This window comes from Rattus rattus, chromosome 3, assembly GCF_011064425.1.
Source record: "Rattus rattus isolate New Zealand chromosome 3, Rrattus_CSIRO_v1, whole genome shotgun sequence".
Taxonomy (NCBI): Eukaryota; Metazoa; Chordata; class Mammalia; order Rodentia; family Muridae; genus Rattus; species Rattus rattus.
This window is the reverse complement of record NC_046156.1, coordinates 141,674,254-141,699,861: the sequence shown is the minus strand read 5'-3', so window position 1 is coordinate 141,699,861 and position 25,608 is coordinate 141,674,254. Positions and strand designations below refer to the sequence as shown.

At 37.4% G+C, this 25,608-nt stretch overlaps 1 protein-coding gene across 4 annotated transcripts in view; it reads right to left on the bottom strand.

The window, feature by feature from the left end:
* Window positions 1-7,075: 7,075 nt before the first annotated feature.
* The window catches only part of Pkia (cAMP-dependent protein kinase inhibitor alpha), an 80,915-nt gene continuing 62,382 nt past the window's right edge, over window positions 7,076-25,608 (bottom strand). For 3 of the 4 annotated variants that reach the window (XM_032898629.1, XM_032898630.1, XM_032898632.1), the window contains 2 exons: window positions 13,826-14,003; window positions 7,076-10,442 (listed from right to left, as the gene is read on the bottom strand). In XM_032898629.1, the coding sequence (XP_032754520.1) occupies window positions 10,363-10,442; window positions 13,826-13,976 (231 nt within the window). In that variant the 5' untranslated portion in view covers window positions 13,977-14,003 and the 3' untranslated portion in view covers window positions 7,076-10,362. Of the gene's footprint in view, window positions 10,443-13,825; window positions 14,004-21,746; window positions 21,794-25,608 lie in introns of those variants that run through there. The other variant, XM_032898628.1, reaches the window with a different exon arrangement.

Genomic DNA, 25,608 nt, shown 5'->3' with positions numbered 1-25,608 from the left:
GTAGCAGCGAAAGAAATGACTTAAAGTCAGTGAGGTGGATGTAAACTGACGCTTGTGTTTTGCTTGAGACAGGTCTTCAGACAGTTCATCTAGCTCAGCTCTCTCAGACCGAAGCCCAGTTTCTTATTTACTTATCAATTCAATTGTTTACTCAGTTTCCCTTGAATCAGCATTCTACGACTTTAGCCACCTGATTCTTAGAAAAAGACAGCAAGTAAAATTTTCTTTAAATACGGAGCAATGGATTCAGAGATCTGCCTGCTTTGTAAGCAGACAATAAATTAGCTGGGTGGGATCCCAATCTGATATCAACACTCCCTAAATCTCTTTATCTACATCCTTAATATCTTTTTGAGAAGTTGGCTCATAGTTCAGCTGTCCCTGTTCTTTTAGGTACATGAAGCCCCTCATAGATTTCATATTTCATTCTTACATTTCGCATAGTTGAGAAATTATATATTTTTGAACATGTGTTTTCAGAGTTCTTTCTAACAGTCTTAAGGGCCATCTTGAAGACCACAGCATTTATTATCTTGCTAAGATACACACTTTCCCAACAGACCTGTTGGTGCTTCTAATTATTATGGAGTCATTAATCTTGGCAGAATATCTCCTGAAGGAGGAACATAAAATATGTTATGTATATTATTATACAAATAAGCCTCACACCAAGAACTGTCAATAGTCATGAAGGCCCATACCCTGCTGGATCTGCTCCAGGGGTGGGAACCATGTTATACCATCTCTTCCAAGGTCACGCAGGACTCGGAATGAGATAGAATGAAATTTAAATCTGGATGGACCTAGAGATAGTATACTCTGAAGGACCTATGCTCTCTGGAGCATATTTATACAAGGTGGTGGGATGTAATTGGGAGGTGGGTCATGTTGGCCTGAAATAATATTAGTAAGACTCTACAGAAAGACCATCTGAAAAGACTGTTGCTGTGTTAGTTGATAGGCTATATAGATTTAGTGTTGGAAAGACAGATGGGTGTGAATCATTTTATCAGTCAAATGGGATATAGTTTTTTCCACAGGTGACTAATAAAAAGAAATGTGATGAGCATTCTAGGTGTTGGCATATTTGGATTCTTGATCTTGATGATATTTGCTTGACTGTGTTTATTCTAGAAAAATACAGATAATTACAAACATATGCTCACCTTTAAATATTAATTATAGTTTAATAAAAAATTTAAAAGTACTGATACATACCTGGGATTCACATTACAACTAAATTATAATCTGTACAGATTGATTTCAGCTCTTCGTATGCCTAAAAGGTTTCCAAAAGATTCTGATGTAAAAGTCTGTCTTTGGGGTCACTGAAAACTGGACCAACATACATAGCTTCTCTCCCTCAAAGTGAAAAATTTTCATTTTGAATTCATACAAAGTAGATCATGACCTATGATAATATACTGTGAATGATGGCACCTAGATCACATTTGGGTGGACTGGTTTAACATATAATATTTCTGAAATACATCATTCTGGAGTCTGAGCACTCAGTATTGACAAACATAGGATTTAATAAATGACAATTCAAAATATATGAGGTTATTTTTAAAGTTTTCTTTCTATTTTTAATTTAAACTCTTGAGAATGTAAAATTATATGTTTGGCCTTTATGGTTGCTCATTTGGAAAGATTTTGTTTAGTTGAAAGCAGAGTTATTGTCAACCTAGAACACTGACTTAAATTTTATTCCTGGTTTCGATTCCCCAACTACATTTCCTTGGGACATTATGTGACTTGCATGAGTCCTAGATCATTTATTTATAATGAAATTAGCATTTTTGTATACTAATATAATTATGTTATTTCTTTGTGTGTGTGTGTATTTGCTGAACAGAAGACGACTTGCAGGTGGCATTTCTCTTCCTATCATATGGATTTGTGGGGTGGAACTCAGGTATTTTCTTGGCACTAAGTATATTTACTTGCTTACCAACTTTGGTATATGTATATGCATGTCCATGTTCATGTATATGTATATATATGTTATATATGTGTGTATAATATACATATATATGTATATTACTCTATATATGTGGATATATGTATATTCTTATTTTAGAGTAATTTTGATGAGTAAAGATAATAAAATAGAGCCTATCATCCACAGTCAGAATATACAACAATTAACTGAAGGAAAGGGACAAGACTTCTACTTCATTCCTATGGGGAAAGTAATTCCTGTGAAATACATGTTGTTACCAGAGGAATGTGATCCCTTTAAAAAAGAAAATGTGGATTAGGGCATGGATAGAAAGTAAGGAAGTCCCATCTCCTTTAATGAGGCAAGACTTCCAATGAAGAAGTTAGGATACCTACCCAACCACAAAACCTTAGATCCACAATTGGTTCCATCTATAAGATGTTCAAGGACAAAGATGGAGCAGAAATTAAGGGACTGGCCAATCAATGACTGGTCCATGCATTGAGAGGATGCCCACTCCCGACATTATCAATGATATTCTGATATATTTGCAGACAGGAGCCTAGCATAACTGTCATCAGAGAGGTTTCTCCCAGCAAATGATTGAAACTGATGCAGAGACCTATAGCCAAATATTAGGTGGAGCTCAGGAAATCCAGTGGAAAAGAGGAAGAGTGGGAGGAAGAATTGAAGGAACCAGAGGGGACAAAGACACCACAAGAAAAGAATCAACTAACCTGGCCACATAAGAGCTCACAGAGACTGAACTGAAAACCAAAGAACATGCATGGGACTGACTTCGGTGCTCTGAACATAGCTAAGAGTTATGTAGCTTGGTCTTTATATGGGACCTGTAACAGAAAAAGCAGAGGCTCTGACTCTGTTGCCTACCTTTGGTTCCCTTTCCTTAACTGGACTGCCTTGTCCTGCCAAACAACTGGATGCCCCTAGTCCTACTGTAACTGTCTATCAAGGCTATTTGATACCTACTGGGGGGCCTTCCCTCTTCTGGGAGAAAGGAGGAGGGTGTGAGTGTGGTGAGAGGGAAGGCTCAGAAGAGAGGAGGGAGTACAATCAGCTTTCTTCTCCCTCTCAAGTGGGATTGAAACATCCCCACATGCCCTTTGGCTTGTTAACCTTCTTGAGTTCTGTGGATTGTATCCTGGATATTCTGTACTTTTTTTTGTTTAATATCCACTTATTAGTGTGTACTTACCATGCATGTCCTTTTGGGTCTGAGTTACTTAACTCAGGATATTTTCTAGTTCCATCCATTTGCCTGCAAAACTAATCATGTCCCCATTCTTAATAGCTGAGTAGTATTCCATTGTGTAAATGAACCATTTTCTGTCTCCAGTCTTTTGTTGTGGGACATCTGGGTTGTTTCCCACTTCTGGCTATCACAAATAAGGCTGCCATGAACGTAGTGGAACATGTACCCCTGTGGCATGGTGGGGCATCTTTTGGGTACATGCCCAGGAGTGGCAGAGCTGGGTCTTCAGGTATTTCCAATTTTTTGAGAAACATCCACACTACTTTCTAGAGTGGTTGTACTAGTTTGCAATCCCACCAGCAATGGAAGAATGTTCCTCTTTCTCCACATTCTCACCAACATGTGCTGTCACTTGAGGTTTTGATCTTAGCCCTTCCGATTGGTGTAAGGTGGAATCTCAGAGTCATTTTGATTTACATTTCCCTGATCACTAAGGACTTTGAATATTGCTTTCAGTGTTTCTCAGTCATTTGGATTCTTCTGTTGTGAATTCTCTGATTAGGACAGAGGGAGGGAGGGAAATGGGTTGGAGAGGGAAGTGGGATGAGCAGGGGAAAAGGGGAAAATAATCAGTTATTGGGGTAAACCAGGAATTGAGCCCCAAGGGCCAGCAGAATGAATGGAAATATGCACCCCAGAAGTTGGGAGGTGAGGGAACCCTCTAGAATGTACCAGAAACCTGGGAGGTAAAAGAATCTCAAAACTCAGTGAGGAACGCTAGATGAAATGCCCAACAGTGTGAACAGGGAACTTGTAGAGTCTACCTCCAGTAGAAAGACAGGGCATCAGGGGTTGCCATCCCACAGTCAAAAACTCGGACCCAGAATTGCTACTGTCTAAAAGAACTTCAGGGACAAAAATGGAGAAGAGATGGAGGGAAAGGAGGTCCAGTGACAGGCCCAAATTGGGACCCATCTCAAGCGGTGGCACTATTACTGATTCTATGATATATTTACAGAAAGGAGCCTAGCATGGCTGCCCTCCAGGAGGCCCAACAATCAACTGACTGAGACAGAAGCAGATACTTACACCCAACCAATGGTCTGAAGTCAGGGACCCCTGTAGTTGAATAAGAGAAAGGCTGGAGGAAGCTGAGAAAGAGGGCAACCTCATAGTAAGACCAGCAGTCTCAGCAAACCTGGACCCCTGAAATCTCTCATATACTGCGTTACCAATCAGGCAGCATACACTAGGTAGTCTGAGCCCCAACACATATATAGCAGAGGACTGTCTGGTTTGGCCTCAATGATAGAAGATGCACCTACCCCTTGAGAGACTTGAGGCCCCAGAAAATGTGGAGGCTTGGCAGGGTGCCGGTGTTGGGGTATGGGGACATCCTCTTGGAGACTGGGGAGGAAGAATTTGATGAGGAACATCGGAGGGTTGATTGGGAGGGGGATAATAATTGGGCTTTAAAAACATTAAAAATAAAAAAAATAAAGAAAAAAGAAGCTGCAACAATCAGGATGTAAAGTAAATTACTTAATGAAATAAAGAAGGAAAGGAAGGAAGGAAGATAGAAAGATGACATACAGTCATAAAGAATGAAGGGAAAGAACAGAAAAGGAAAGGAAAGAAAAGAAAAAAGAAAAGAAAAGCTCAGCTGTGTTCTATTTCCTTCTAAAATTTCTTTGGCCCTTAAAACTGTGCATTATTACCTTTGAATTAAGTCTTAAGACAACTTCCATCTCTAGCATTGAGCTTATCTGAAAAATATTTAACACCCACAAGGAGACTTCTTTCTTAGCTGTGAAGACTTGGTGTGGGTTGTTCAGTGGTCCAGAGTTGCTGGAGTGCCCTGATTTCTGTGCTCTCTCCTCTGATCCATTTCCTGGAGAGACTATATCAGACACATTCTCAATCTGCCATGTTTAACTGCTTTTCAATCTTCAAGGCTTTCCTACTAGAGTCTTATGTTCTACTTCTCCACTTGACCCAGTTCCTCTCTCCATACTTAACAAGTACACACTGTGATCTACCCCCACCTTCCTACCCGTGAACATTACTCTAGATCTTTTGTCATCTTAAAATGGAAACAACTTTCTTTTAATGAAATCTTGTCTTAAGAAATAATTCTAGCACATAGACCTTGTTTTGTTTCCTTTTAAGTAAAATTTCTCCTCAGGAATCTACTTTGCAAGTCCCACATTTCTCTCTTACTGCTATTATTACAATAGTCACCCACTTATAAATTAATGTAATGCACTTTTGTTCTCATTTGTTGTAACTGAATTTATTTTAATGAACCTTAGGGTTCCATGGGGTATTGACTGTGTGTGTGTGTGTGTGTGTGTGTGTGTGTGTGTGTGTGTGTGTGTGTGTGTGTATTAAAGAACTTCATCTAAAACCCAGGGATTATTGAAAATTATCACTGATGTTTACTTACTACATTTAGTAATATTAAAAATATTTAGCTCAGAACATATAAAGAATCTCTTTGTCTCCTTTTCTAGTTTTTTTAAAAAAATCTATTTACTCAAGTCTTTTTCACCTCATTTAGAAACCCATTCAGCACCTGTGTAATCCCCTTTATTAGCTCCCAACAATATGTGTTGACTAAAATACCGCAGTAGGGACATATTGCTGCCAACTTCAAGATCTACCTCATATCTCATAGAGAACAATTATGGCATTGACCTTTCCAACACAAGAGTTGCTTGTCCTCCCATTATCCTGATATATCAATTCTCTCAAATTACACATTTTAAATGGGATGATGCACAAAGTAAATTCCAAAAAGAAGAAGAAAAAAAAAAAGCAGAATTGGAGGAAAAAACCTTTCTAAGTAGGGCTAGAGAAGAGATGTGGGAAGGTTGCTAACTCCAGTGGGGAAAATGATAATTCTCCTGTCTTCCAACTTGTATAACTTCATTGACCATAATTATGCCTCTCTACTGTATAATTTCAAATTCTGATGTCTACTGAATTCTGAGTGATATTTTTTCTAAATGTTATCTATTAGGGAGACTTACATCTCAATAGCAGTTGAATTTTCAACCCTTATCCAGTTTGAAGTTAAATTAGAAAGACATGAGGAGTACCCAGGGAGAGTGTTTCACAGGTGTGTTTTGTTTTTGTGTCTTGAGTAAGACAAATTTAAATATTTACAAGGCCCTTTGTCCTAGGGACTTCCGATCCTGACTGATGGATGGTTGAGTTCACTTGAATCCCACATTGGTTTCCTTTTGGTCTTTTCTACCTGCATGTGATAAGAGTATAATAACTACAAGAAAATACCACCAAGATAAAGAAAGGTCTACTCAAATACCCCCTAACACCAAATGTCATCCACAATGTAGTGAAAACAGGAGTATCTGTGGCAATCCCTGTCATGGCTGACTCATCCCAATCCTGGCAGTGGAGTGGGCAATATGTGGATGCCTCAGGCCTTGGACTTCTGACTGGAGAAATTCTCACATAAGGGTGTGGGTAGGAGGGAAGGAAATTTGCAAAAATCATATAAAAAGTTAATTTAGGGAAAACCAGTACAGTGGATTATCTACGTGTGTGTGAGGGAGTGGGGGGGCGTTACTGGAGAATGTTTTAAAAACTTAGCATGTTTGAATACTCTCTCTCAAGTAACCAAACCAGAAGCATAGGTGGTGATGTTGACATTTCAGCTCCAATTGACATTTTAGCAGATGGCTCTGGCAGGCTACAGTGAGGAACTGGGCTGCTAGAGTAAAATGGATCAGAAGTTTCTAGGGTAAAGGACAGGGAAGTGAAACCAAGAGGCTTGGGGACATGCACCACAAGATGGCTCAGACTTTGAGTTTCCCTTCCACATCCTGTTTTGAAATCTTTTCTTCAGCATCAGTACAGAGTATGCAGTAAATAATAAGTCTTCATAGACTGCATTTCAGAAAACAAGTGTTGCTTTTAATATCAATTATTGGAGCATGCAACATTGCTAAATACAAAAGTCATAGAAGCTCACAGATGACTTCCCAGGCTGTCACTAGTCAATGAAGGAACAGTTCCGGGCCTCTAAGACATCATTATGGATCTTTTCTTGGTTTAATTTAATGACTATACTTTTCCCCTTACTACTGCAGGACTCATTCAGAAGCTTGCTGCCCAACAGTTACATTTTTTCTTATTCCTCTGAGAAGGATAAAGATGTCATTTTTAAAATCTACATTGGTTCCATGCTGTCATGTGTGTGGAAGACTCAGTGGTAGGTTATCGACGGGCTATGTTACTATTCCCTGAAAAATGAAGATCATGATTTCTGTTACAGGGCAGAAAGCATTTCTGTGAGCTCAGGATGAATATGTACTGACATAAAATATTCTCAGTTAAAAAAAAAGTTAAACTCAACAAATTCAACAGCTTCTCATTCATTGTTAATGTGTTAAAAATGGAAAATTCTGTGTTTCTAGGTAACTAAATGAAAAGCAAGAATATTTGTTCACATATGTAGCATAACATAGCATGTAAATGTACAGTTTACATACCAGAAGTAAACTCTCAAAATAAGCTATAATTGAATATTTAAGTGGAAAGCCACAAAAGTAGGCTTTGCCACATCTGTCTTTGCCCCAAAGACATGTGTACAAACGCAAGAAAGGCCAGTCCATTTTTGAAACTTATTCTCCTTCTCTGTAACATGCAAGCTGAATGAGTGTATTTCTAGTTTTCCATACAGAGAAACATACTGTATAATTAGCTTTAATTTTATAACCTGTGGATTCACAATTCTGTCGATAAATACATATAGGCTCAAATTAGCTTTTTAATCTTGCAAAAACTTGTTGTTATTTGTGTTTACTTCCTAATGTGTGAAAGGGGAGCAAGATTAAAGTCTGAATGGTGTGTTTCCAAAGGTGAAAAGAAAGTGTCCTTTAGTGACTTCGTTGGGATAGTGAAATAACACCCTTTGCTTGGGCTACCTACTCTTCCATTTGTCTTTACAGATTACTTCCCTATTATTATTATTTACTTGCAAATAACAGGTATTAAATGAAAATCAGGAGAGTCTATATACGTTGCCAATCAAAATTTATGCAATGTGGAAAATTTAGAATGTTGATTTTTTTTTCCTTCTGAGCCAGAGAATCCCTCTGGGATTGAATACAGGACACAAAGTAGTAGTAAGAGGTCAAAGGAAATCAGAAGCTCCATACGACTTCCCCATTTAGCACTACTTCTATATTTGAAGACAAGCATGGCACCACATGCATTAGTAATAGTATATCACACAGGGATGGAATATAACCCTCCCACACAGACTCAGCACTGGTTCAACACTTTACAAAATGCACGTAAAACCAGTTTGGAATTCTACAACTTTAAGAATGAACTTCCTATTCACGAGAAAGGTACCAGGATAGTTAAACAAGGACATTGAAACTGTTGGATGTTGTTAATAGATTATCAGAGGTTGTCTCAAATAAGCCACAGGTTCACAGCTTTGATTCTACCAATAGGTAGATTTGTTTTGATTTTAGCTAGCCTCCAATGAGTTAGATCAAAGCAAGGCCTCTCATATTGAATGTGTTTACTGTTTTATATCCAGAAAGACATACATTGCTTGTTTTTCTGGAAAACGTCCAGTTGGGGACTAATGAGATTCATGTATTTCCAGTCAGTAATGAATGCACTCTATAGGAAGCTATGGGCAGACTTCCTGTCTACTTTGTCTGTGACTACAGACTCAGGTTGAGTTCCTACCACACCCATAGTCTGCCTGCTGAATCACTGCTCCCTACTTAACCTGGAACTGCAGCTATGCCGGCACTGTAGGACACTTAGGGGCTCTTCTGTTGCGAAGGCCTTCTTTCATCTGTTATTTGCCCCATAAGATGCCCCAGATTAACCCTGGGCATCTAACTGGATCCTTATTTATTACCAAAGATAGTTGGCTTCATAATACTGACCAGAGGGGGTTACATAGGCCACAGACATTCCCCATACAAGAATCGTGATGTCAAAACACAGCATAGTCCATCAACAGCGTCAGTAAAAGTGTGGTTGGGTGATAATTATTATATCTCAATGCAATTCACACAAATTATTAGTAAAATTTTACAAACATTAAAAAGTGCATAATAACATTATGAAAGGGCTGAGAGGGGACATGGGAGAACACATCCCAAGGGCTTTCCTTTTTAGACGGGTGCCCACAGGCTTCGAGGAGAACACTTCCTTCACAAGCTGTCCTCCCAAGTTAAACAGTGGTACCCATCAATGTGACAAAAGTGATCCACAGAACACAATGTTTCCAGTTCTTTGCATTATCTGACTTTCTTTCTCTACCTTGTCAATTCTTAAAAATTCTTAATCATGAAAAATGAAGTTGTTAGCTGAAAGAACTTACTTGGAAATAAAATCAATATTGACAGACAGAACACTGGTCTGTGTAGATACTAAAACTGAACTCAGGCAATATTCACATTAATGGATATTTCCACATGCCTGTATAATAAAGCAAAGGGGGCTCAGTGAGTCTGTTGGATATAACCCTCAGAAGTCATCAAGAGGAAAGTCATGTTTTACAAAAGCAGGTTCTGCCCCGTGCACACCACAACACTATGGGAAATTAAAAAGGCAGCCCTTTAAAAAATGAGTGGTATAAAAATTCACAGTCAATGTACTTCATTTTGTTTTACATAAGCAATCAAAGGGCAGTGCTGAGCAGGTATACTGTACGATACAAAACGGTGTAAATAACACAGCACTCACACACAGAGACATAATGCTAACTGTGCTCTCTGGATGGTTCTTTTGGTGAGCCAATACTCCAGCCAGAGATATGGAAACTCTGGGGTTCAACCAACCCTTTTCAATTAGACACAATTAAATCCTCTGACATCATGAGGGGCCAGATGCTACAGGAATCATCAGCTAGGTCAGTGCTACTCTCTACAAGCATTTCATTAAACGGTCAAGTGAAAGGACCCATACAAAAATGATATCCAAGCACAGGCCAGGTGATTTCAACCATTGCTAATGAGAGAGGTGGGGGAAAGGCTGTGTGCAGACACAGGCTCTGCCCCCATTCGTGACATGGCAACCAACGGCTTCTTGCTGTTCATCACGGCCATTTTCTTCTCCTCCATTTCACCCATGGCCGCAAATTCATCCGAGCAATGCCAGGAGATTCGCCACATCGTCAGGTGTTGATGACCGTCAGAATGGAGTGTTAGCTTTCAGACTTGGCTGCTTCTCCCTGGGCTTCGCCACTTTGTTCTGTGGAGCTTCTCTGTCCATCATCTTCACCTTCTGTAAGAGACAATGAAAAGAGAGGGCAAAGCAAAGCTCGTGGTTACTGGCTTTCAGAATGCTGGACAGTTTGAAGTCTGAAAAGGTGATAGACAAGAGTGTTTTCTTAGAAGTGTATGATCAATGAATTTTTGTGTTCAAGCCTGTCTTGACATCAGAATGAAAGGAAAAAACAAGTGATCTGTGAATGTCTAGCTATCCTTCTGTTAAAGGGAATGTCATGTCCAAGCTCATCACTCTTAAATGTGGCTTTTCGATATACAGATACCAGAGGTTCGGGATTGTGTCCCGACTCTCTAAATTGAAGAAATATTTAAAATGTACCTTTCCCATTATTAATAGAATACATTTCAGATAATCCACCTGATTTCTCAAAAGTTCTGGTAATTCATAATTGATAGTAACCACAGAAGATAAAAGGATTTTTTCTATTTGGTCAGTCTCTTGTCCAACAGTTTACTGGTTTCTGATCTGTCCTTAAGAATATATGCGCAGTGTCAGTCAAATGTCCCTCATTCATTATACCCACTGTGATCTCAGTCAGTGCCTTCACAAATACTAAAATTCAACAATATTTTCACTCTATCTTGGGGCAATTAACATATGTGCAAACTCTGGGCAGTCCTCCAGATGTCCACATTTGTCATTTGGCTACTGCAACCAATATGACTTGTCAGACAAAATATTTTGTAGTGTTGCAGTAACTCATAGTTTCATATTCATATTCATGCTCATAGTTTCTGAAAATGTATTATAATTAAGTGGGTAAAGGTAGGTGGACTGGCCATGCTGCCCTCATCTGTATATAATACTAAAAAAAAGATTATCTTTTTTTGCTTGAAACAGTGTGTACTATGTAGTCCTGGTTGACCTCTAACTTCTCAACCTTTTATTTCGTCTCTAAAGAGCTACAATTAGAATTGCACATTATCATGCTTGGCCCTATTATTTATTATTTTTAATGAATGTATGAATTTAGTGTGTGTTTGTGTGTATGTGTGTGTGTATATGTGTGCGTGTGTGAGTGTGTGTATGTGTGTGCGTGTAAGTGTGTGTGTGTATATGTGTGTGTACGTGTATGTATGTATGTGTGCATGAATGCACATGCATACATGCATCTGAGTATCTTTCTGTTTCCTGGAACACACTCGACACAGCATGCATGTGGCAGTCAGAGAACAACTTTGAGAAGTAAGTTTTTTCCTCTTACTGAGGGATCTGGGATGGAATGATAATCATCAGGTCTGTGCAGCAAGCGTGTTCACTCATGGAGTCATTTTGGTTTCCATCTATCCTCTAGTCTTAGAATTTACAAACTAAATACCTCATTCATTAAACTCCAGTAATTCTAAGTATTTTAGGAAATTTATCTTTAAACATAGTTTTATCAAACCATAATTAGACAATACTTATGATTTTTCATACACTAGTTTTTTATTACTAGAGTCCTGGAGAAGCCTTCAAGATGTGCAGAAGGCCCAGATGTGAGGGTATATTCAAGCATAGAGTAAGGAGTCCATTATGGGAACCAACTGAAGAGAGTCATATCTAGGCAGATGACAGACAGTAGAATACTGCAGGATGAAAGTGATTGTATAAATACCAAATGAGAAACCCAACTCCCATGAGGATTGGAGCCTCCTGGTGCTTGAGGACTCTTCTTAGAATTTAACATCACATTGCAAAGAGAGATGTGGTTAAATGATGTTTGTAAACTAATGAAAGAGAATGATGTTGCTGAATATGTATTGTAAGAAAATGGACATATGTGTATTAAGTTTGCTTTTAGGTATGCACATTTTGTAGTTTAGATATTCATATTGATTATTATTATTTGTTCTGTGCATGGAGAATGGTAAAGTCAGTGATGTTAACAGTTTGCCTAGTTCTAGACTTCATGATTTGAAGAGAAACTAAAAAATTTACACGGGCTTAGATCACTGTAAATAGAATCCAGAGTTCTTTAGAAAACAAGATACACTATAACCAGCAATGTATTTGATTTTTTCCAAATTATATAATTAAATTGTATTTAATGCAATATTTCACTTTTTATATTTATGAATATAAATATCAGTATTACTGAAATTACCTATGGTAATCTAATATTTTCTCTTGTATAAAAACGGTCTTAAAGCTAGCAGTTCTCATTAACAGGCAAAACAGAGGAAACTACTCTATGACTCAAATTTTAAGACTTCTTGAAATTCATGCAATCACTTAAAATTGAATATTTATGTAAGATTAAAATATAAATCTATTAAAAGAAATCAGCAAGATTTCTATACCAGAAGAAAAATGTATTTACTCATTTCATGACAGTAAAACGAAATAATGTCCTCTAGTCTTTCTTCAAAGGGCATTGAGAATTAAGTGTATACAATAATGGTGGAGAAACAACGGGCCCTAGAATATGCAGGTCTGTGCAGCCCAAAGCCATGTGGTCAACATTTGTCATTAATCTAAAATTAAAATAGTTTCTATGACTACTGACTTTTAGTAATTGAAAAAAAATTCTGTCTTTTAAAAATCACATACATAACCTTACTCATTTCTCAACAATCTGAAGACTTTCACAATATACTCTTAGAGTAAAGCCATACTGAATGTCCCAAATAGAGTCAGAAAATAGTGAGATCTTATGTGTATAACACTGTGGTTCCTTGATTATGAATTCTTTTTCATATTTAATCATTATTTTGTGCTAGTCTTCTTAATAAACTTGAAGAAGCTATGGCTGGAGGAACTACTAAAGAACTTATTTTAATACTCAAAATAGAGACTATCAAATATTTTAATGTATTAAGGTATTCTTCTTTTTCACTAGTAATGCCAGGTGATCAAACACATTTTTTTTCCCACAAAACCACCCAATCTCAAAAATTTAAAGACCACTATAACAAGGAACCACTTTTATAACAAACTTTTTGATTATCAGTCTCAATAAAAATGGTTCTAGGGTACCTCTTTTGAAATGATTCTTTGAGGCCTTCCTGACTCAATTGTGAATCTTTGTAAGTATGTATGAAATGGGGGAGGTAGCCAGTGTTATCCGTGGTAGGAGTCCTAACTCGGTTAAGGTTTTTCCATAAGTAATTTGAAAGTTTTGTAGATACTGAATTTTTTGGATTATGGTTTTACTTTTTGAGTGAGAAGTCATTGAAAAATGGTGGGATTGGGGAACTAACCAGACTTTCATTTTGCCTGAACTGTTTTTACTTGTGTCATTTAATTTCAAAGGAAGCATTTTTGGTTGTGGCTGGTTTTGTTTGTTTGTTTGTTATTTTTTTGTTGTTTGTTTTTTTGTTTTTGTGCCCTAATCTTGGGTAGGAAAATGCCAAATCATTCCATGTTCCTGGAAAGGTGTACATTGGATGACTTACCTGTCTTGTTGATATCAAGACCTGCTAATTTCAAGGCTAATTCATTGCTGTTGCCACTTGCAGAGGAAACCAGGATATCATGTATTGCATTTCTTCTACCTGTTCTTCCTGAGGCAATAAAATCTGCATACGTAGTTTCCACATCAGTCATTGCTAACAAATATCCACATAGCAGGGACTACAAGAGAAAGAAAAGTAAACAGGTGAGTGCAATGGGAGTCAATGCTGAATGTTTAACACAGTGAGATTAATGAATGGCTTAAAAATGAACAGGAAACAATTGTTAGAAGTAGTGTTTTGATTCTTGTCTGAAACGTTTGTAAAACCATTATGAATGACCAGCATGGCAGAAATACCCTAAGGATGCGATAGTCGTACACACACCCCCACAGTAACCAACACCTCTCTAACTTCGGCTCTACTAAACCAGCATAATTCTTAACTGCATTCTAAATGTTTACTCTTACACTCATAGATAAATATAATTCATGACTTATTGTAGAAATTTCCTTTTGCAACAAATGTATGCCATTACAGAAAAACAAAAGCAATCAAAATGCAAAGACATTCTGGTACCCAGTCTCAGTTGACACAAACACAACCCAATTCCTAAACTTAAGGCTCAAGGATCACTACTGAAGAGACTGGGAGTTGGGTTGTAGAAGCCAAGGAAGCATAAAGTTTGGTGTAAGATAAGTTTACTAGAAACATCATAAAAGTTATATTTCAATGAAGTCTCATCAACATGGCTTCATGTTTTAGTCACTGTTTTATTGCTGTTAAGAGACACCATGACTAAAGTCACTCTTATAAAGAAAACATTTAATTTAAGGCTTGCTTACAGTTTGAGGGGTTATTTCATTATTATTAGAGAGGGGAACATGGTGGCATGCTGGTAGACATGGTACTAGAGAAGCAGCTGAGAAATCTATATCCTGATCTATAGTTAGAGAGAAGAGACACTGAGTTTGGTGCTGGCTTGTGAAAACTCAAAGCCAGGGACACACTTCCTCCAACAAGGTCACATCTCCCAATCTCTAATAATTTCAAATTGTTCCATTCACTGGTGATTAAACATTCAAATATATGAACCTAGGAAGCCGTTCTTATTCAAACCACAGCAAATTCCTAAACAGGACCTGAACAACAAGGACACCAATGGATATGGTAATATAGAAAGGGGAAAGTTCATGGGCCTCAACCCTAGACAAAGAATTATTGGCAGCTGGGCAGTGCTAAGAGTAGGAGAAATAGTCTTTTCCAGGGAAGATTATTTAAACTGGCTATCCAAAATCAAGTGTCTGGTCCTAAGATAATATACATATAGGTAACACTAAGATAATATACATATAGGTAAAACTAAGATAATATACATATAGGTAACACTAAGATAATATACATATAGGTAACACTAAGATAGTATACATATAGGTAACACTAAGATAGTATACATATAGGTAACACTGTACAGCCTGTTACAGGTTGTATTAATACATTCTTGTATATATATGTAACAATTAAAGAAAAGAGGCCATGAATTTAGAGAGAGAGAGAGAGAGAGAGAGAGAGAGAGAGAGAGAGAGAGAGAACACTAGATGACTTATGAGGAGTTGGAGGGAAGAACTCTGAGGGAAAATGGTGTAATTATATTATAATTACAAAACAATATAAGTTATTTTAAAAAAATCAAAATTCTAATGGGCTAGAGTTATAGCCCTGTGGTAGAACATATATTTGGTGTGTACGATGTCCTACTTTTCACCCCAGGACTATGAAATGTAAAAGTAAGACCTTTAACAAAGGAAAGCAGGACCCTCTTGTGCTCAGGACTCAGTATCCAGTACTTTGATCTCCACTCCAACTAGGCAATGTTGACTTAGAGTCTAAAAGAGACACAAACAATACATTTAACCAACGCAGTAAGAGTGTCATGAGAAGGGCATAGGGCCAGATTTAGCCCATATGCCACAGCTTTATACATGACTGATATGGAGAACTTTATTTTAAAATTATATGTTAAATTTCTGCTATCGGACTGAATTGGAAATAAGCAGGGGTTGAGTGAAGTGATCCAGTCCACAAGTGAGCAGTCAGGAAGTGCACTAATTACAGAAAGGCTAAGACTATCTGAGAAATGGACTCAGAGTTTGTGTCCTAACATCACCTACATCAGGAATTCCAAACACTGCTGATCAATACTGTATCACCTACATCAGGAATTCAAACACTGCAGATCAATACTGTATCACCTACATCAGGAATTCCAAACACTGCTGATCAATACTGCTGTAGTCCAGGTTGAGGACTCTTGTGTTCTGGAGGCGGTAATAGCTTTAGATGACTGATATACTTCTTGAAATACAAATGAGCAAAATAAATTAAAGGTTCCCTTTAATTTATTGTGTGTTCCCCAGCACAATCCTTGATACATAAAATTGAATAATGATACAGTTAAGGTAATGAATGTTCCCTAAAGGCCCATATGTTGGAGAAGTCTATATGGAAAATTATCTAACACAGATGTACTTTGGTTTCAAGCGAGTGAGCTTATTAAGTATGTAGCAAGCAAAAATAGAGAAGAAAGAGCAAATAGAAGGTAGATTGAAATAACAACAGAAAGCAAAACAAATGGATAGCAGCCCATTATAAAATGGTCACTGTCAACACCCATCAGAAACTGTCGGAGTGGTTAGTTGGAAGAATGAGCAGAAGTGACATGATGTAAGGAGCTTCCAACACCTGGAGGAACAACTAGGGAGACTGTGCTGAATCAGCCATGCTAGAGTTGCAGACTGGGAGACTGCCAGGCAGAGCAGAGCAATCTCTCACTGGATGAACGTCTTCCTTCCAGTCCCCACATGGACATTTTTATACTGTTAGATAATAGTAACCTCTATTGAGATGGTATATCTTCTAGCTGTCATTATGGAGACCTTTTTAATTAAATTAAGTTCATTTTTAATTTCAATAAATGTATTCTATTTATATCATTTCTATCTCTCCCTCTGACTCTTACAATGCCCCACTTGTTCATTCTCAACTTCATGTTTTTCTATATTATTATTATTATATAACAATACTAAGTGTTGTTATATTTACATATAAATACAAACTGAGTCCATTTATTATTCCTTAATATATGTAACTTTCACCCCTAATCAAAGAGATTTACTTTTACAGAATATGGGGATCCCTGCAGAATGTCCCAATTGGTCAAATGCAGAGAACTGATTTGGGGTGTCTCGCTCCAACTGAGAGATCAACAGACATCACCAAGATCTGCACTGAGGGGACATGGTGGAAGAGTGGACACAAAGACTTGAAGAGCCAGAGCACCAGGGCACCCCCTCTGCAGTAGGATAATATCTTCTATGTATATGACAGAAAAAGCTCCACTCAATACGGATGCCTAATCACAACCTGAACAATGGCAAAACCAGTTGAAACACCAACACAGGAAGGGAAACTCTCACCATTTCTACTCCTCTATGAAGAGCTACAGGTCACTGATGACCTCCAGGAGATGGAGAATTAGTCTTTCCTAGGGAGGAACCCTCTGATTTTAGGATACCAAATGGTCAGCTCTAAAAACATATACTCAAAACGTATTTAATTGTCATTAGATGTTTGCTGTCTTCCTTGCTCCATGCCAAAAAGCTAGTGGGCCAGCCTGCTGTGTGATAGGGAATTCTAGAGGACACTGTGTATCTGGGAGAAGAAAGCTGTATACATTCCCAGAGGGCTCTGTCAGTAAGGTTAAACCACACATAACAGATTACCAGTATGAGATCTATCTCACGGTCATTTAGACCCAGTCCATGTTACTACCAGACATGGCAAGATCTCATGGAAGTGAGTTGCACCATTAAAAGCATAACCTTGAAGAGAGTTTTGGAACTCTGGGTCCTCCTCTTCCTCTTTTAGCTTTCTGGTTACGAGGAGGTGTATTTTCTCTTATACTACGTGGAATTATGATAATTAGCTGCAGGTGTAAAGCACCAGAGCCTGCTCACTAAGAAGTATACAACCATGGGCCAATCTTTCTCTTTATCGCCTGCCTATGCCACACATTTTCTTCCACCAAGGTGAAGACTTTGGAGTGCAGATGTTGCTCTGCTGTTCATTCAGTCATGGAGTGAATTGCAGAGAAAGCTTTAACCATTTTGTTCTTAGTTATTAATTAGTAAAGAAGTGCACTGGATAATGTGATAATTAATGTACTTCAAGTGACTAGATGGTAATGATAGTTACTCAAGGTTACTTTATTTCTTCGGATTTGGAAATCCTCTACTCTGTCCAGTCGCCTCTACCTTCCTTTCGTCTCACACTTTGTGAATGAGTTCCTTCACGTGGAGCCTGCCTTTAATTCCTTCAGCACCTTGTACTTCAGTCTCCTAGGTGCGGTACCATGGGACTCAGCTGCGCACTGCTTCATGCCTCTTCATGTAAGCGCCAGGAAGTCTCCTTGCTCTATTCTGATCACTGCCTTCCTACCTTTGCTTCACGCTGAGAAAACAGCCTAGCACACTTTCTTTGATCTCATTACCAGGTGGCTGTTACCAGAAAAAGGCACACAATTGTGCCAGTTGGCTCACCTAGCCGTTTCTGACTATTATTAGTCTGCCTCAGAGCTGCACAGATTCTCTTGTTCACCTCTAGGTGACTCTTGCCTGTGATCTGATCCTTGGGAAGGACTCAGACCTTTCCAGACTACACATCAAAGATTGTCTGTTTTCCGTGATGACTCCACCTTTCTTTCCTAAAAAGATATATGTTTCTCAAAACTCTCCTAAACTTTATTCTCAGTGTTGTCTTTCTTTGCTGGTAAATTGTTTTCCTTCCTACCTTCCTTTCTTTCCTTCCCTCCCTCCCTCCCTCCCTCCCTTTCTTTTGCGACATGCTATTGATTTTCTTTAATACCATCTCCTGTACCATTATCCATTTGCGATAACACTATACACCATGTTTAGTGCATTTTTGTTTATCTCTCACCCTTGAAATCAATATCCAATTATTTCACAATAAATAGTGATTTTTTTTAATCACTTACATTTACAGTCTATTTTAAATGCTGCTGCCAGAACAATCATAGGCCATTCTGAAAACTGTCCAAAGCCTCACCCATAGTCTATAAATCCTAAGAATTAGAATTCCTTTTAAAGCGGAATGGCTCCTGCTTCTTCAGATTTTACTTCACCACGCACTGCCATGCTTGGTGTACTGGAGAACATAGCACAGTGTTTTGCAGAGATCTGTGATGGTGTATTTGCTCAAATCTGTTGCCCCTGGAATGCAGTTTCCAAATAAATCTGCTTGGTGAAACAGAGTGAGCCCTCAGAATTCAGCCAAACTCATCTTCTCTTTTATCACTTTCCCCAGCTTCTGACAACACTTTGTAAGTCAGGATTTTGTCTGTACAAAGCACTGACAGCTTTATGGTGACCTCTCTTTCTAGATAGATAGCGAGCTATGACAAGTTGAGAACTTCTTAATGAACTGGAAGAAATGTTCCATATACTCTCTCAATTGTGGAATGAATAGGAGAGAAAGCGGGAGTGAGAGGAATGAGGAGGTTAGGATGTGAGGAAAACCAAGTGCAGTATGCATTAGAATGTCAAAAATCAGACCTTTCATTTGTTTGCTAACTAAAACATAAGAAAACGCGTTTTGCTATAATTTTTACAATGTGCATTTCTAACATAGTTTCTTGCACAGCGTCAGTCTTAAATCAAAATATAGATATTGTGAATTCCTTTTCAGCAGCAGCCACAGAAACTGTCCCTGCTTCCTGATCGTGGCAAGTGAACAAATCCTAAAAATGAACCCACTCTAACCTGAATGATTCCAGTTATGCAGAGGAGAGTGCAAGTCAACCTTCTGACCATCTTTACCTTGTTACTTAAATTTTTGGAATGTAGGTTCATAAATTCCTAACACACTCCTTTTACATCCTTACGAGGCTGTTTCTGAGTCAGTAATAATGTTTTGACCTTGCAATAATTAAATTTTATTAGTTACAAGAAAATTGTCTTTAGCTATTGCAGCATTAGCAACATGTTTAGTTTCTACATTTCCCTGAAGGTTCAGAAGTGAAATAAAAATATCAGCCTGCTGAATATACCTATAGGTAATTTAAGGAAAAATGGAGCGATAGAATTACACATTTTATAGTTTCTATTCTCAGTGAGTGTTGTTTAAAATAAAATTTCCAAGCGTGACTTAAAAGAAAGAACACAACTGTTATTATTCATCATCTGGAAAAAGAAAATAGTAAGATAAAAGAATCAATACCTCATTTTCAGTTTAAAATGTCTCATATTTTAAATGACCACTAAATGATATGCAGACCATTGCTTAAACGCAGGTCTTATTTTATAGAACAAGCTCCTTGTCTTCTTCCTATTACTCCTTTTCTCTGCAGACTGTTATGATATGTGGGTCTATTGCTGAGTTTAAGAAAATCTTCTGTATCAGAATGAAGCAGATAATTGGTTATATTTCCAACAGAAGGTATGAATGATAAGACACAGAAGACACTGGAAAGCGTATCACTGTGAACAGAACTGACAGCTTTGAACTCTCATTTAGTTCACTCTTGGCTAATGTGCATATGTTGGGACAAACAGGGGTATGGAAACTATAAAGGTGTGTGGCAATTGTCCTCAACTGGTTGTCCACAGAGCGGACTTGAATTAAGTCTATGACAGTGAGAACTGATGCAAAAGCACTATTCTTGTAGAAGTCTATCCTCTTAAATACTTTTGTATTCCTTTATTAGACTTATGTGTAGACTATACATCTAAAATAAGTTGTAAACTAAACATTAGGTATTTCGTTACAGTTCTCATCTTAATAATTATCTTAGCTATTAAAATTAATATTTAAAAATACTTCATTTGGATAAACAATAGATTTATGATAAAAGAAAATGACTTACAGATCGCACAAGATAAACATATGCAAGGCAGAAGAAATGAGTTACATGTATGGACAGAATACATAGCTGGTTTGAATTCTACGCATGTCTTCCCATTATTAGTTTTGTTATTACTCTTAGGTTCCCCAAAGTGCATGTTTTCCCATACACAATGCCTTCCCTCACCCAAATCAAGTATTTGGGCATGGGTCTGTATATTGATTCAGCTACTATAGATCCAGAGATGTCTTTTACAAATACCATATCACCTCACAGAGAACAAACTTTTGCTATGCAATTCTGTAGAATTGTCACCGGAAGTTATAACTAACAATATCTAGAAACGGGAAGGAAAGAAAGAAGGAAAGAAGACAACATCATCAAGTAAATTCCAGCCACTGACAGAGGTTTAGCAGAGGAGCAATTAGCATTCATTCTGACTGTATAGAATAAAGAGAAAACCCTTGAAAATACAGTAATAATGGCCTTTAGTTCCTATTTGTGTTGCTATGTTTAGAATTTTTCAGACATTAATGATGACTTATTGTATATAGACATAGAATATGGTACATTTCTATAACCAGTTATGCAAATATATAGTTATCTTAATTAAAATCTGGAGTAGGGGGAGGAAGATATTTTATTTTTAAATATTGAGCTACCAAATAATAGATTAAATTTTAAAGTTTAAATTTCAAAAAATGATATTTAACGCAATTCAGTCACCATTTATGAAAAGAGTAATAATTATGCTCTCCTACCTTGAGCAAGGTCCCTCCCTCTCAGCGTAAAGGAAGTGATCAGGTTGTCCTCGGGAAGCATTAAATGTAAGGGGACTTTCTGAACTAACAATATGAGTGGTTTGGGGACGTTCATAGTTGATTCCCTTTATTTCTTCTAATATCATAGTGCGACTTTAAACAGACAGAAACCAGACTTTGCGCTAGCAGAAATTACAGGTTTAGTTAGGTTTCAAGAGCTGCACAATCGCATACATGTACTTACGCTTCCTAGCTTATACTGAAGCTTTCCACATCGGGGTATCCTCGAAGAAACTGAGCCTATGAAGCTGCTTAGATGATTTTTATAGTGACATTGAGTCATGAGCCAAATGGTGACTGAAGAACATGCTAATTTTACTTCTGTAAATGGGACACATGAAATGGGAGTCGCAGGCTTGGAAGGAGGATGGAGAGATGGCCTCCAGCATACACTGAGGACTCTGGCGTGAACAATGCAGTTTTTAAAATGAGATTTAAATGTCAGAAACAGAAAAAATGTGTCTTGCTCCACTCCCAAATTCAAAGGCAACAATTCTCAAATATTAAAATAATGAAATCACGTGTAGTTTCCTGTGTGCTTAGTACTCAATATACATTACATTGGTGTTTTCTAAGACTTCCCTGTGTTACGAATGGTGGTCAAAAACTCTAAAGAGCTTTCATTTACGTGGAACAAATCTGCTAACATTTACCATGTGAAAAATGAAAGAACCGGTCAAATATAAGTATTTATTAATTCCCTGAAGGATACCAATAAACCTAATACATATTTACATAAACATTTGTATTGGAAAGGAAATATGTTTTCAAAAGCAAAAGAAAATGATGACAGAAATTCTGCACAGTTTTACATTTGTAACTCCGGCTTTTATAAATGTCTGGCGTAATAAGGGACATCTGGCTTCTTAAATCTGAGTCTGCACTCGATCTATTACAATATGCTGCCTCCATCCAGTCACATGAGGAAAATCTGTCCTCATCAAGAGTTTTCTTTTTGGTTTCCAAAAATGGAGAGAATTTTAACAGCCTTTTCTGACAACTGTAAAGTTTTTTACAATGGGGGACTGGAAAGCACAAGCAAATGCTTTCCACCCGGCTGCTAATGTCTCTACCATCTGCCTCGGGTCACGAGCGGAACTTTGGTTCTTGTAGGCACACATGTGCATGCACACACGATAGTGAGCATAGCTCTTTTGGTGTATATTGCTTCACTGGGCATATAGTTAGGAGAAATTTTCAAATAGTTTTATTTTCTATTATACAACCTAAAATTGTTATTAATTCCACCTGTATTCTCATAAATCTGACCAGTCTACACTGCACAGGTATTTACTAGAAACAACCAAGTATTTTGATACTTGACAACAGTGTTTCATGGGACTCCCTCTTTTACCACGTGAACTAATGAAAATAAATGCACTCCAAGAACAAGTCGCGGTAAAATTAATGCTCTCTCAGTGACCTGTCGAATACAGTTTGAGTACTTGGTGGTGACAGTGTGTGGGTTCTTGGTAAAGTAACATGTCACTGGTTTGATTTGATCAACGTGGGCAAGAGTTTCCCCACCTTACCTTACCCACCATTAGTATAAATGTAAGCCTATCTTTTGCTTTTGTGAATATATTTTATCTTGTTTTTACAAGTTCTTAAATTGGTTGATTACATTACTATTTAATTGTCTTAATGTCCTCATAATGTTTAGCCAATCAAAAGTTTAAAATAAGAGAATGTAGTTTGCAACTGTTAGCAAAACCAGAAGCCCTATCTATTTTGGAAAGTATTTTCAGTCTATTTAAGTATGCAGTGGCTTCAAGAGTACTCATAAACACTTTTGCTCACCGAATACTTCCTCCTTTCTCCTTATTCCTGGTGATAATTTCTATGTTGTTTTTCTTTTTACTTTCTTAAACCATACTCATATCATTTTTTCTGAATTTCTACAGGCAATCTTGCCAGATAGCTTAGAAGGGGATGATCATGCCCTCTTTCATTAATTTCTTAAATTACCTTTTCTCTAGCAACACATGCACTATTATTCATGGATGCTTGCTTTAGTGAGCTCCCGCTTACAACAGGATTTAAACAGTAACCTCAGCCACAGGAGGCTCTGGCCAATCCGTAGCAGTCTGAATTAAGTTCTTTTTACCAACAGTTATCTGTTTCTAAGATTCTTACTTTTAATACATACTTTTGACTAATGTTGCAAATGAATGTATGTGGCTTATAGGTTCAACACATATGAAGACACCTCAGTTAGGTAAAGGGAGAAATGACAAGAGCAAGAACTATCATTGATGGAGAATCTTTCATCCAGATGGACAGTCTTGTCTCAGCTGCACCTCTGGGACAGCAGTCATCTCGCAAATGGCTTGTTTCCAATGTCTTTTGGATAACAGAGTTGACTACTTCTAGTGATTTATTTTATACTCCTGTTAGAGATTTCTATATCATTTATTCAATCATCCAAAGACCTGTGATACGATCCCTGTAATATTACTGCTGAGGGGGTTAATTAGCAGCAGAAATACTGCTGGTTTATCTCTAGGTAATATTTATTGTGCATTACAAATGCAGAAACGGAAGCAGAAGGCTCTGTTAACTGACTTCACTAGTATCTTAGACAGTCAGTAAAACACTAAGGATGGAAGCCTGGATCTACCCACTTCAAAACCATAACTGCTTTTAGAGCCCAAGGCTAGCAATGGTCCTCCTTATGTATATCTTTCTAAATAATGGTCTTACTTCCTTCACCAGCTCTGTGTTATTTTAAGAAGTACAGATGCTTTTAAATCGCATACTTTCACATTAAGTTAAAGTGTTTCCCAGTATGTATTTCTGATCAATGCTTAGCTTTAGAAAACCAGGGGCTAGAAGGATGGTTTGCTGCTTTAGGGCAGTTGCCAGGAAGTCTGCTGTCTTACCTGAGCTGCATTCCCGAGTTCCATGTGATGGAGGGACAGAAAGTATTTGACAAGGTATCCTCTGGCATCCATGTTATACATACTTATACGATAAATAAAGAAATGATAATATATGGTCTTAAAATAGAAAAGTATGTTGTGACACTGACACATTTGAAAAAATTAATTTATTAATTTACTTTTCCATCTTTAAAATCACAAAAGGAGTCAAAAAAGATCAAATTTATTGGATAGGGATACTTTTCTAATAATACTTTTGGGGCATGCTAAACTAAGCTTATTTTATTTTATATTTAGAGCTTGCCTTCAATATTTCTTTATGAATATGTAGCCATTTCCACCCAGTATTTCACAAACTGATCATCTATTTAAATCATTACGGAATGTGAATTTTCAATCGTGTCATTTGACTAATGTTAATGTTAATTAGAACCACTATGTCCTCTTTGATTTTTTATGTTTAGTTTATAAAACCTTCTTACTCCAAACCCCACATTTCTGGTCTAAATATATATATATATATACATATATATATATATATGTATATATATATGCATTTTGGATGCTCTTTATAATCAAGATGGGTTGTCATGAAGGTTGTTTAGCTTCAAGGAACTAAAAACATAATTAACAGTAACTATGATTTTGAGAAGGATCTATGAGAAAATTAAATCATACCTGAGAAAATGTTTTCAAAATTTAAACAAAATATGAGAAAGTGAGAAAATGTTTAATAATTTCAACACTAATATTGATGCGGTTCATCTAATGGGGTGCCTGCCAGTTCTCATGTAGAGTTAGTTAGTCTTAGTTACGGTTTCTATTGCAGTGATAAAAAAAAAAAAAGTCACTAAAAAGCAAGTTGGTGATGAAATGGTTTATATGTCCACATTGTAGTTCTTCACTGATGAAAGCCACAACAGGAAATCAAACATGGCAGGAACGGAAGCAGGAATTGATACACAGACCATTGAGGGGTAGTGCTTACTGGTTTGTTCCACATGATTTGTTCAGCCTGCTCTCTTTTAGAATCATGGATTTCCAGCCAAGAGTGGCCTTATACAAAATGGGCTGACCAATCCTCCATCAGTCATCAAAGAAAATGCCCTACAGGTTTGTCTACAGCCCAATCTTTCGGAGGCATTTCTCAGTCTCAACTCCTCT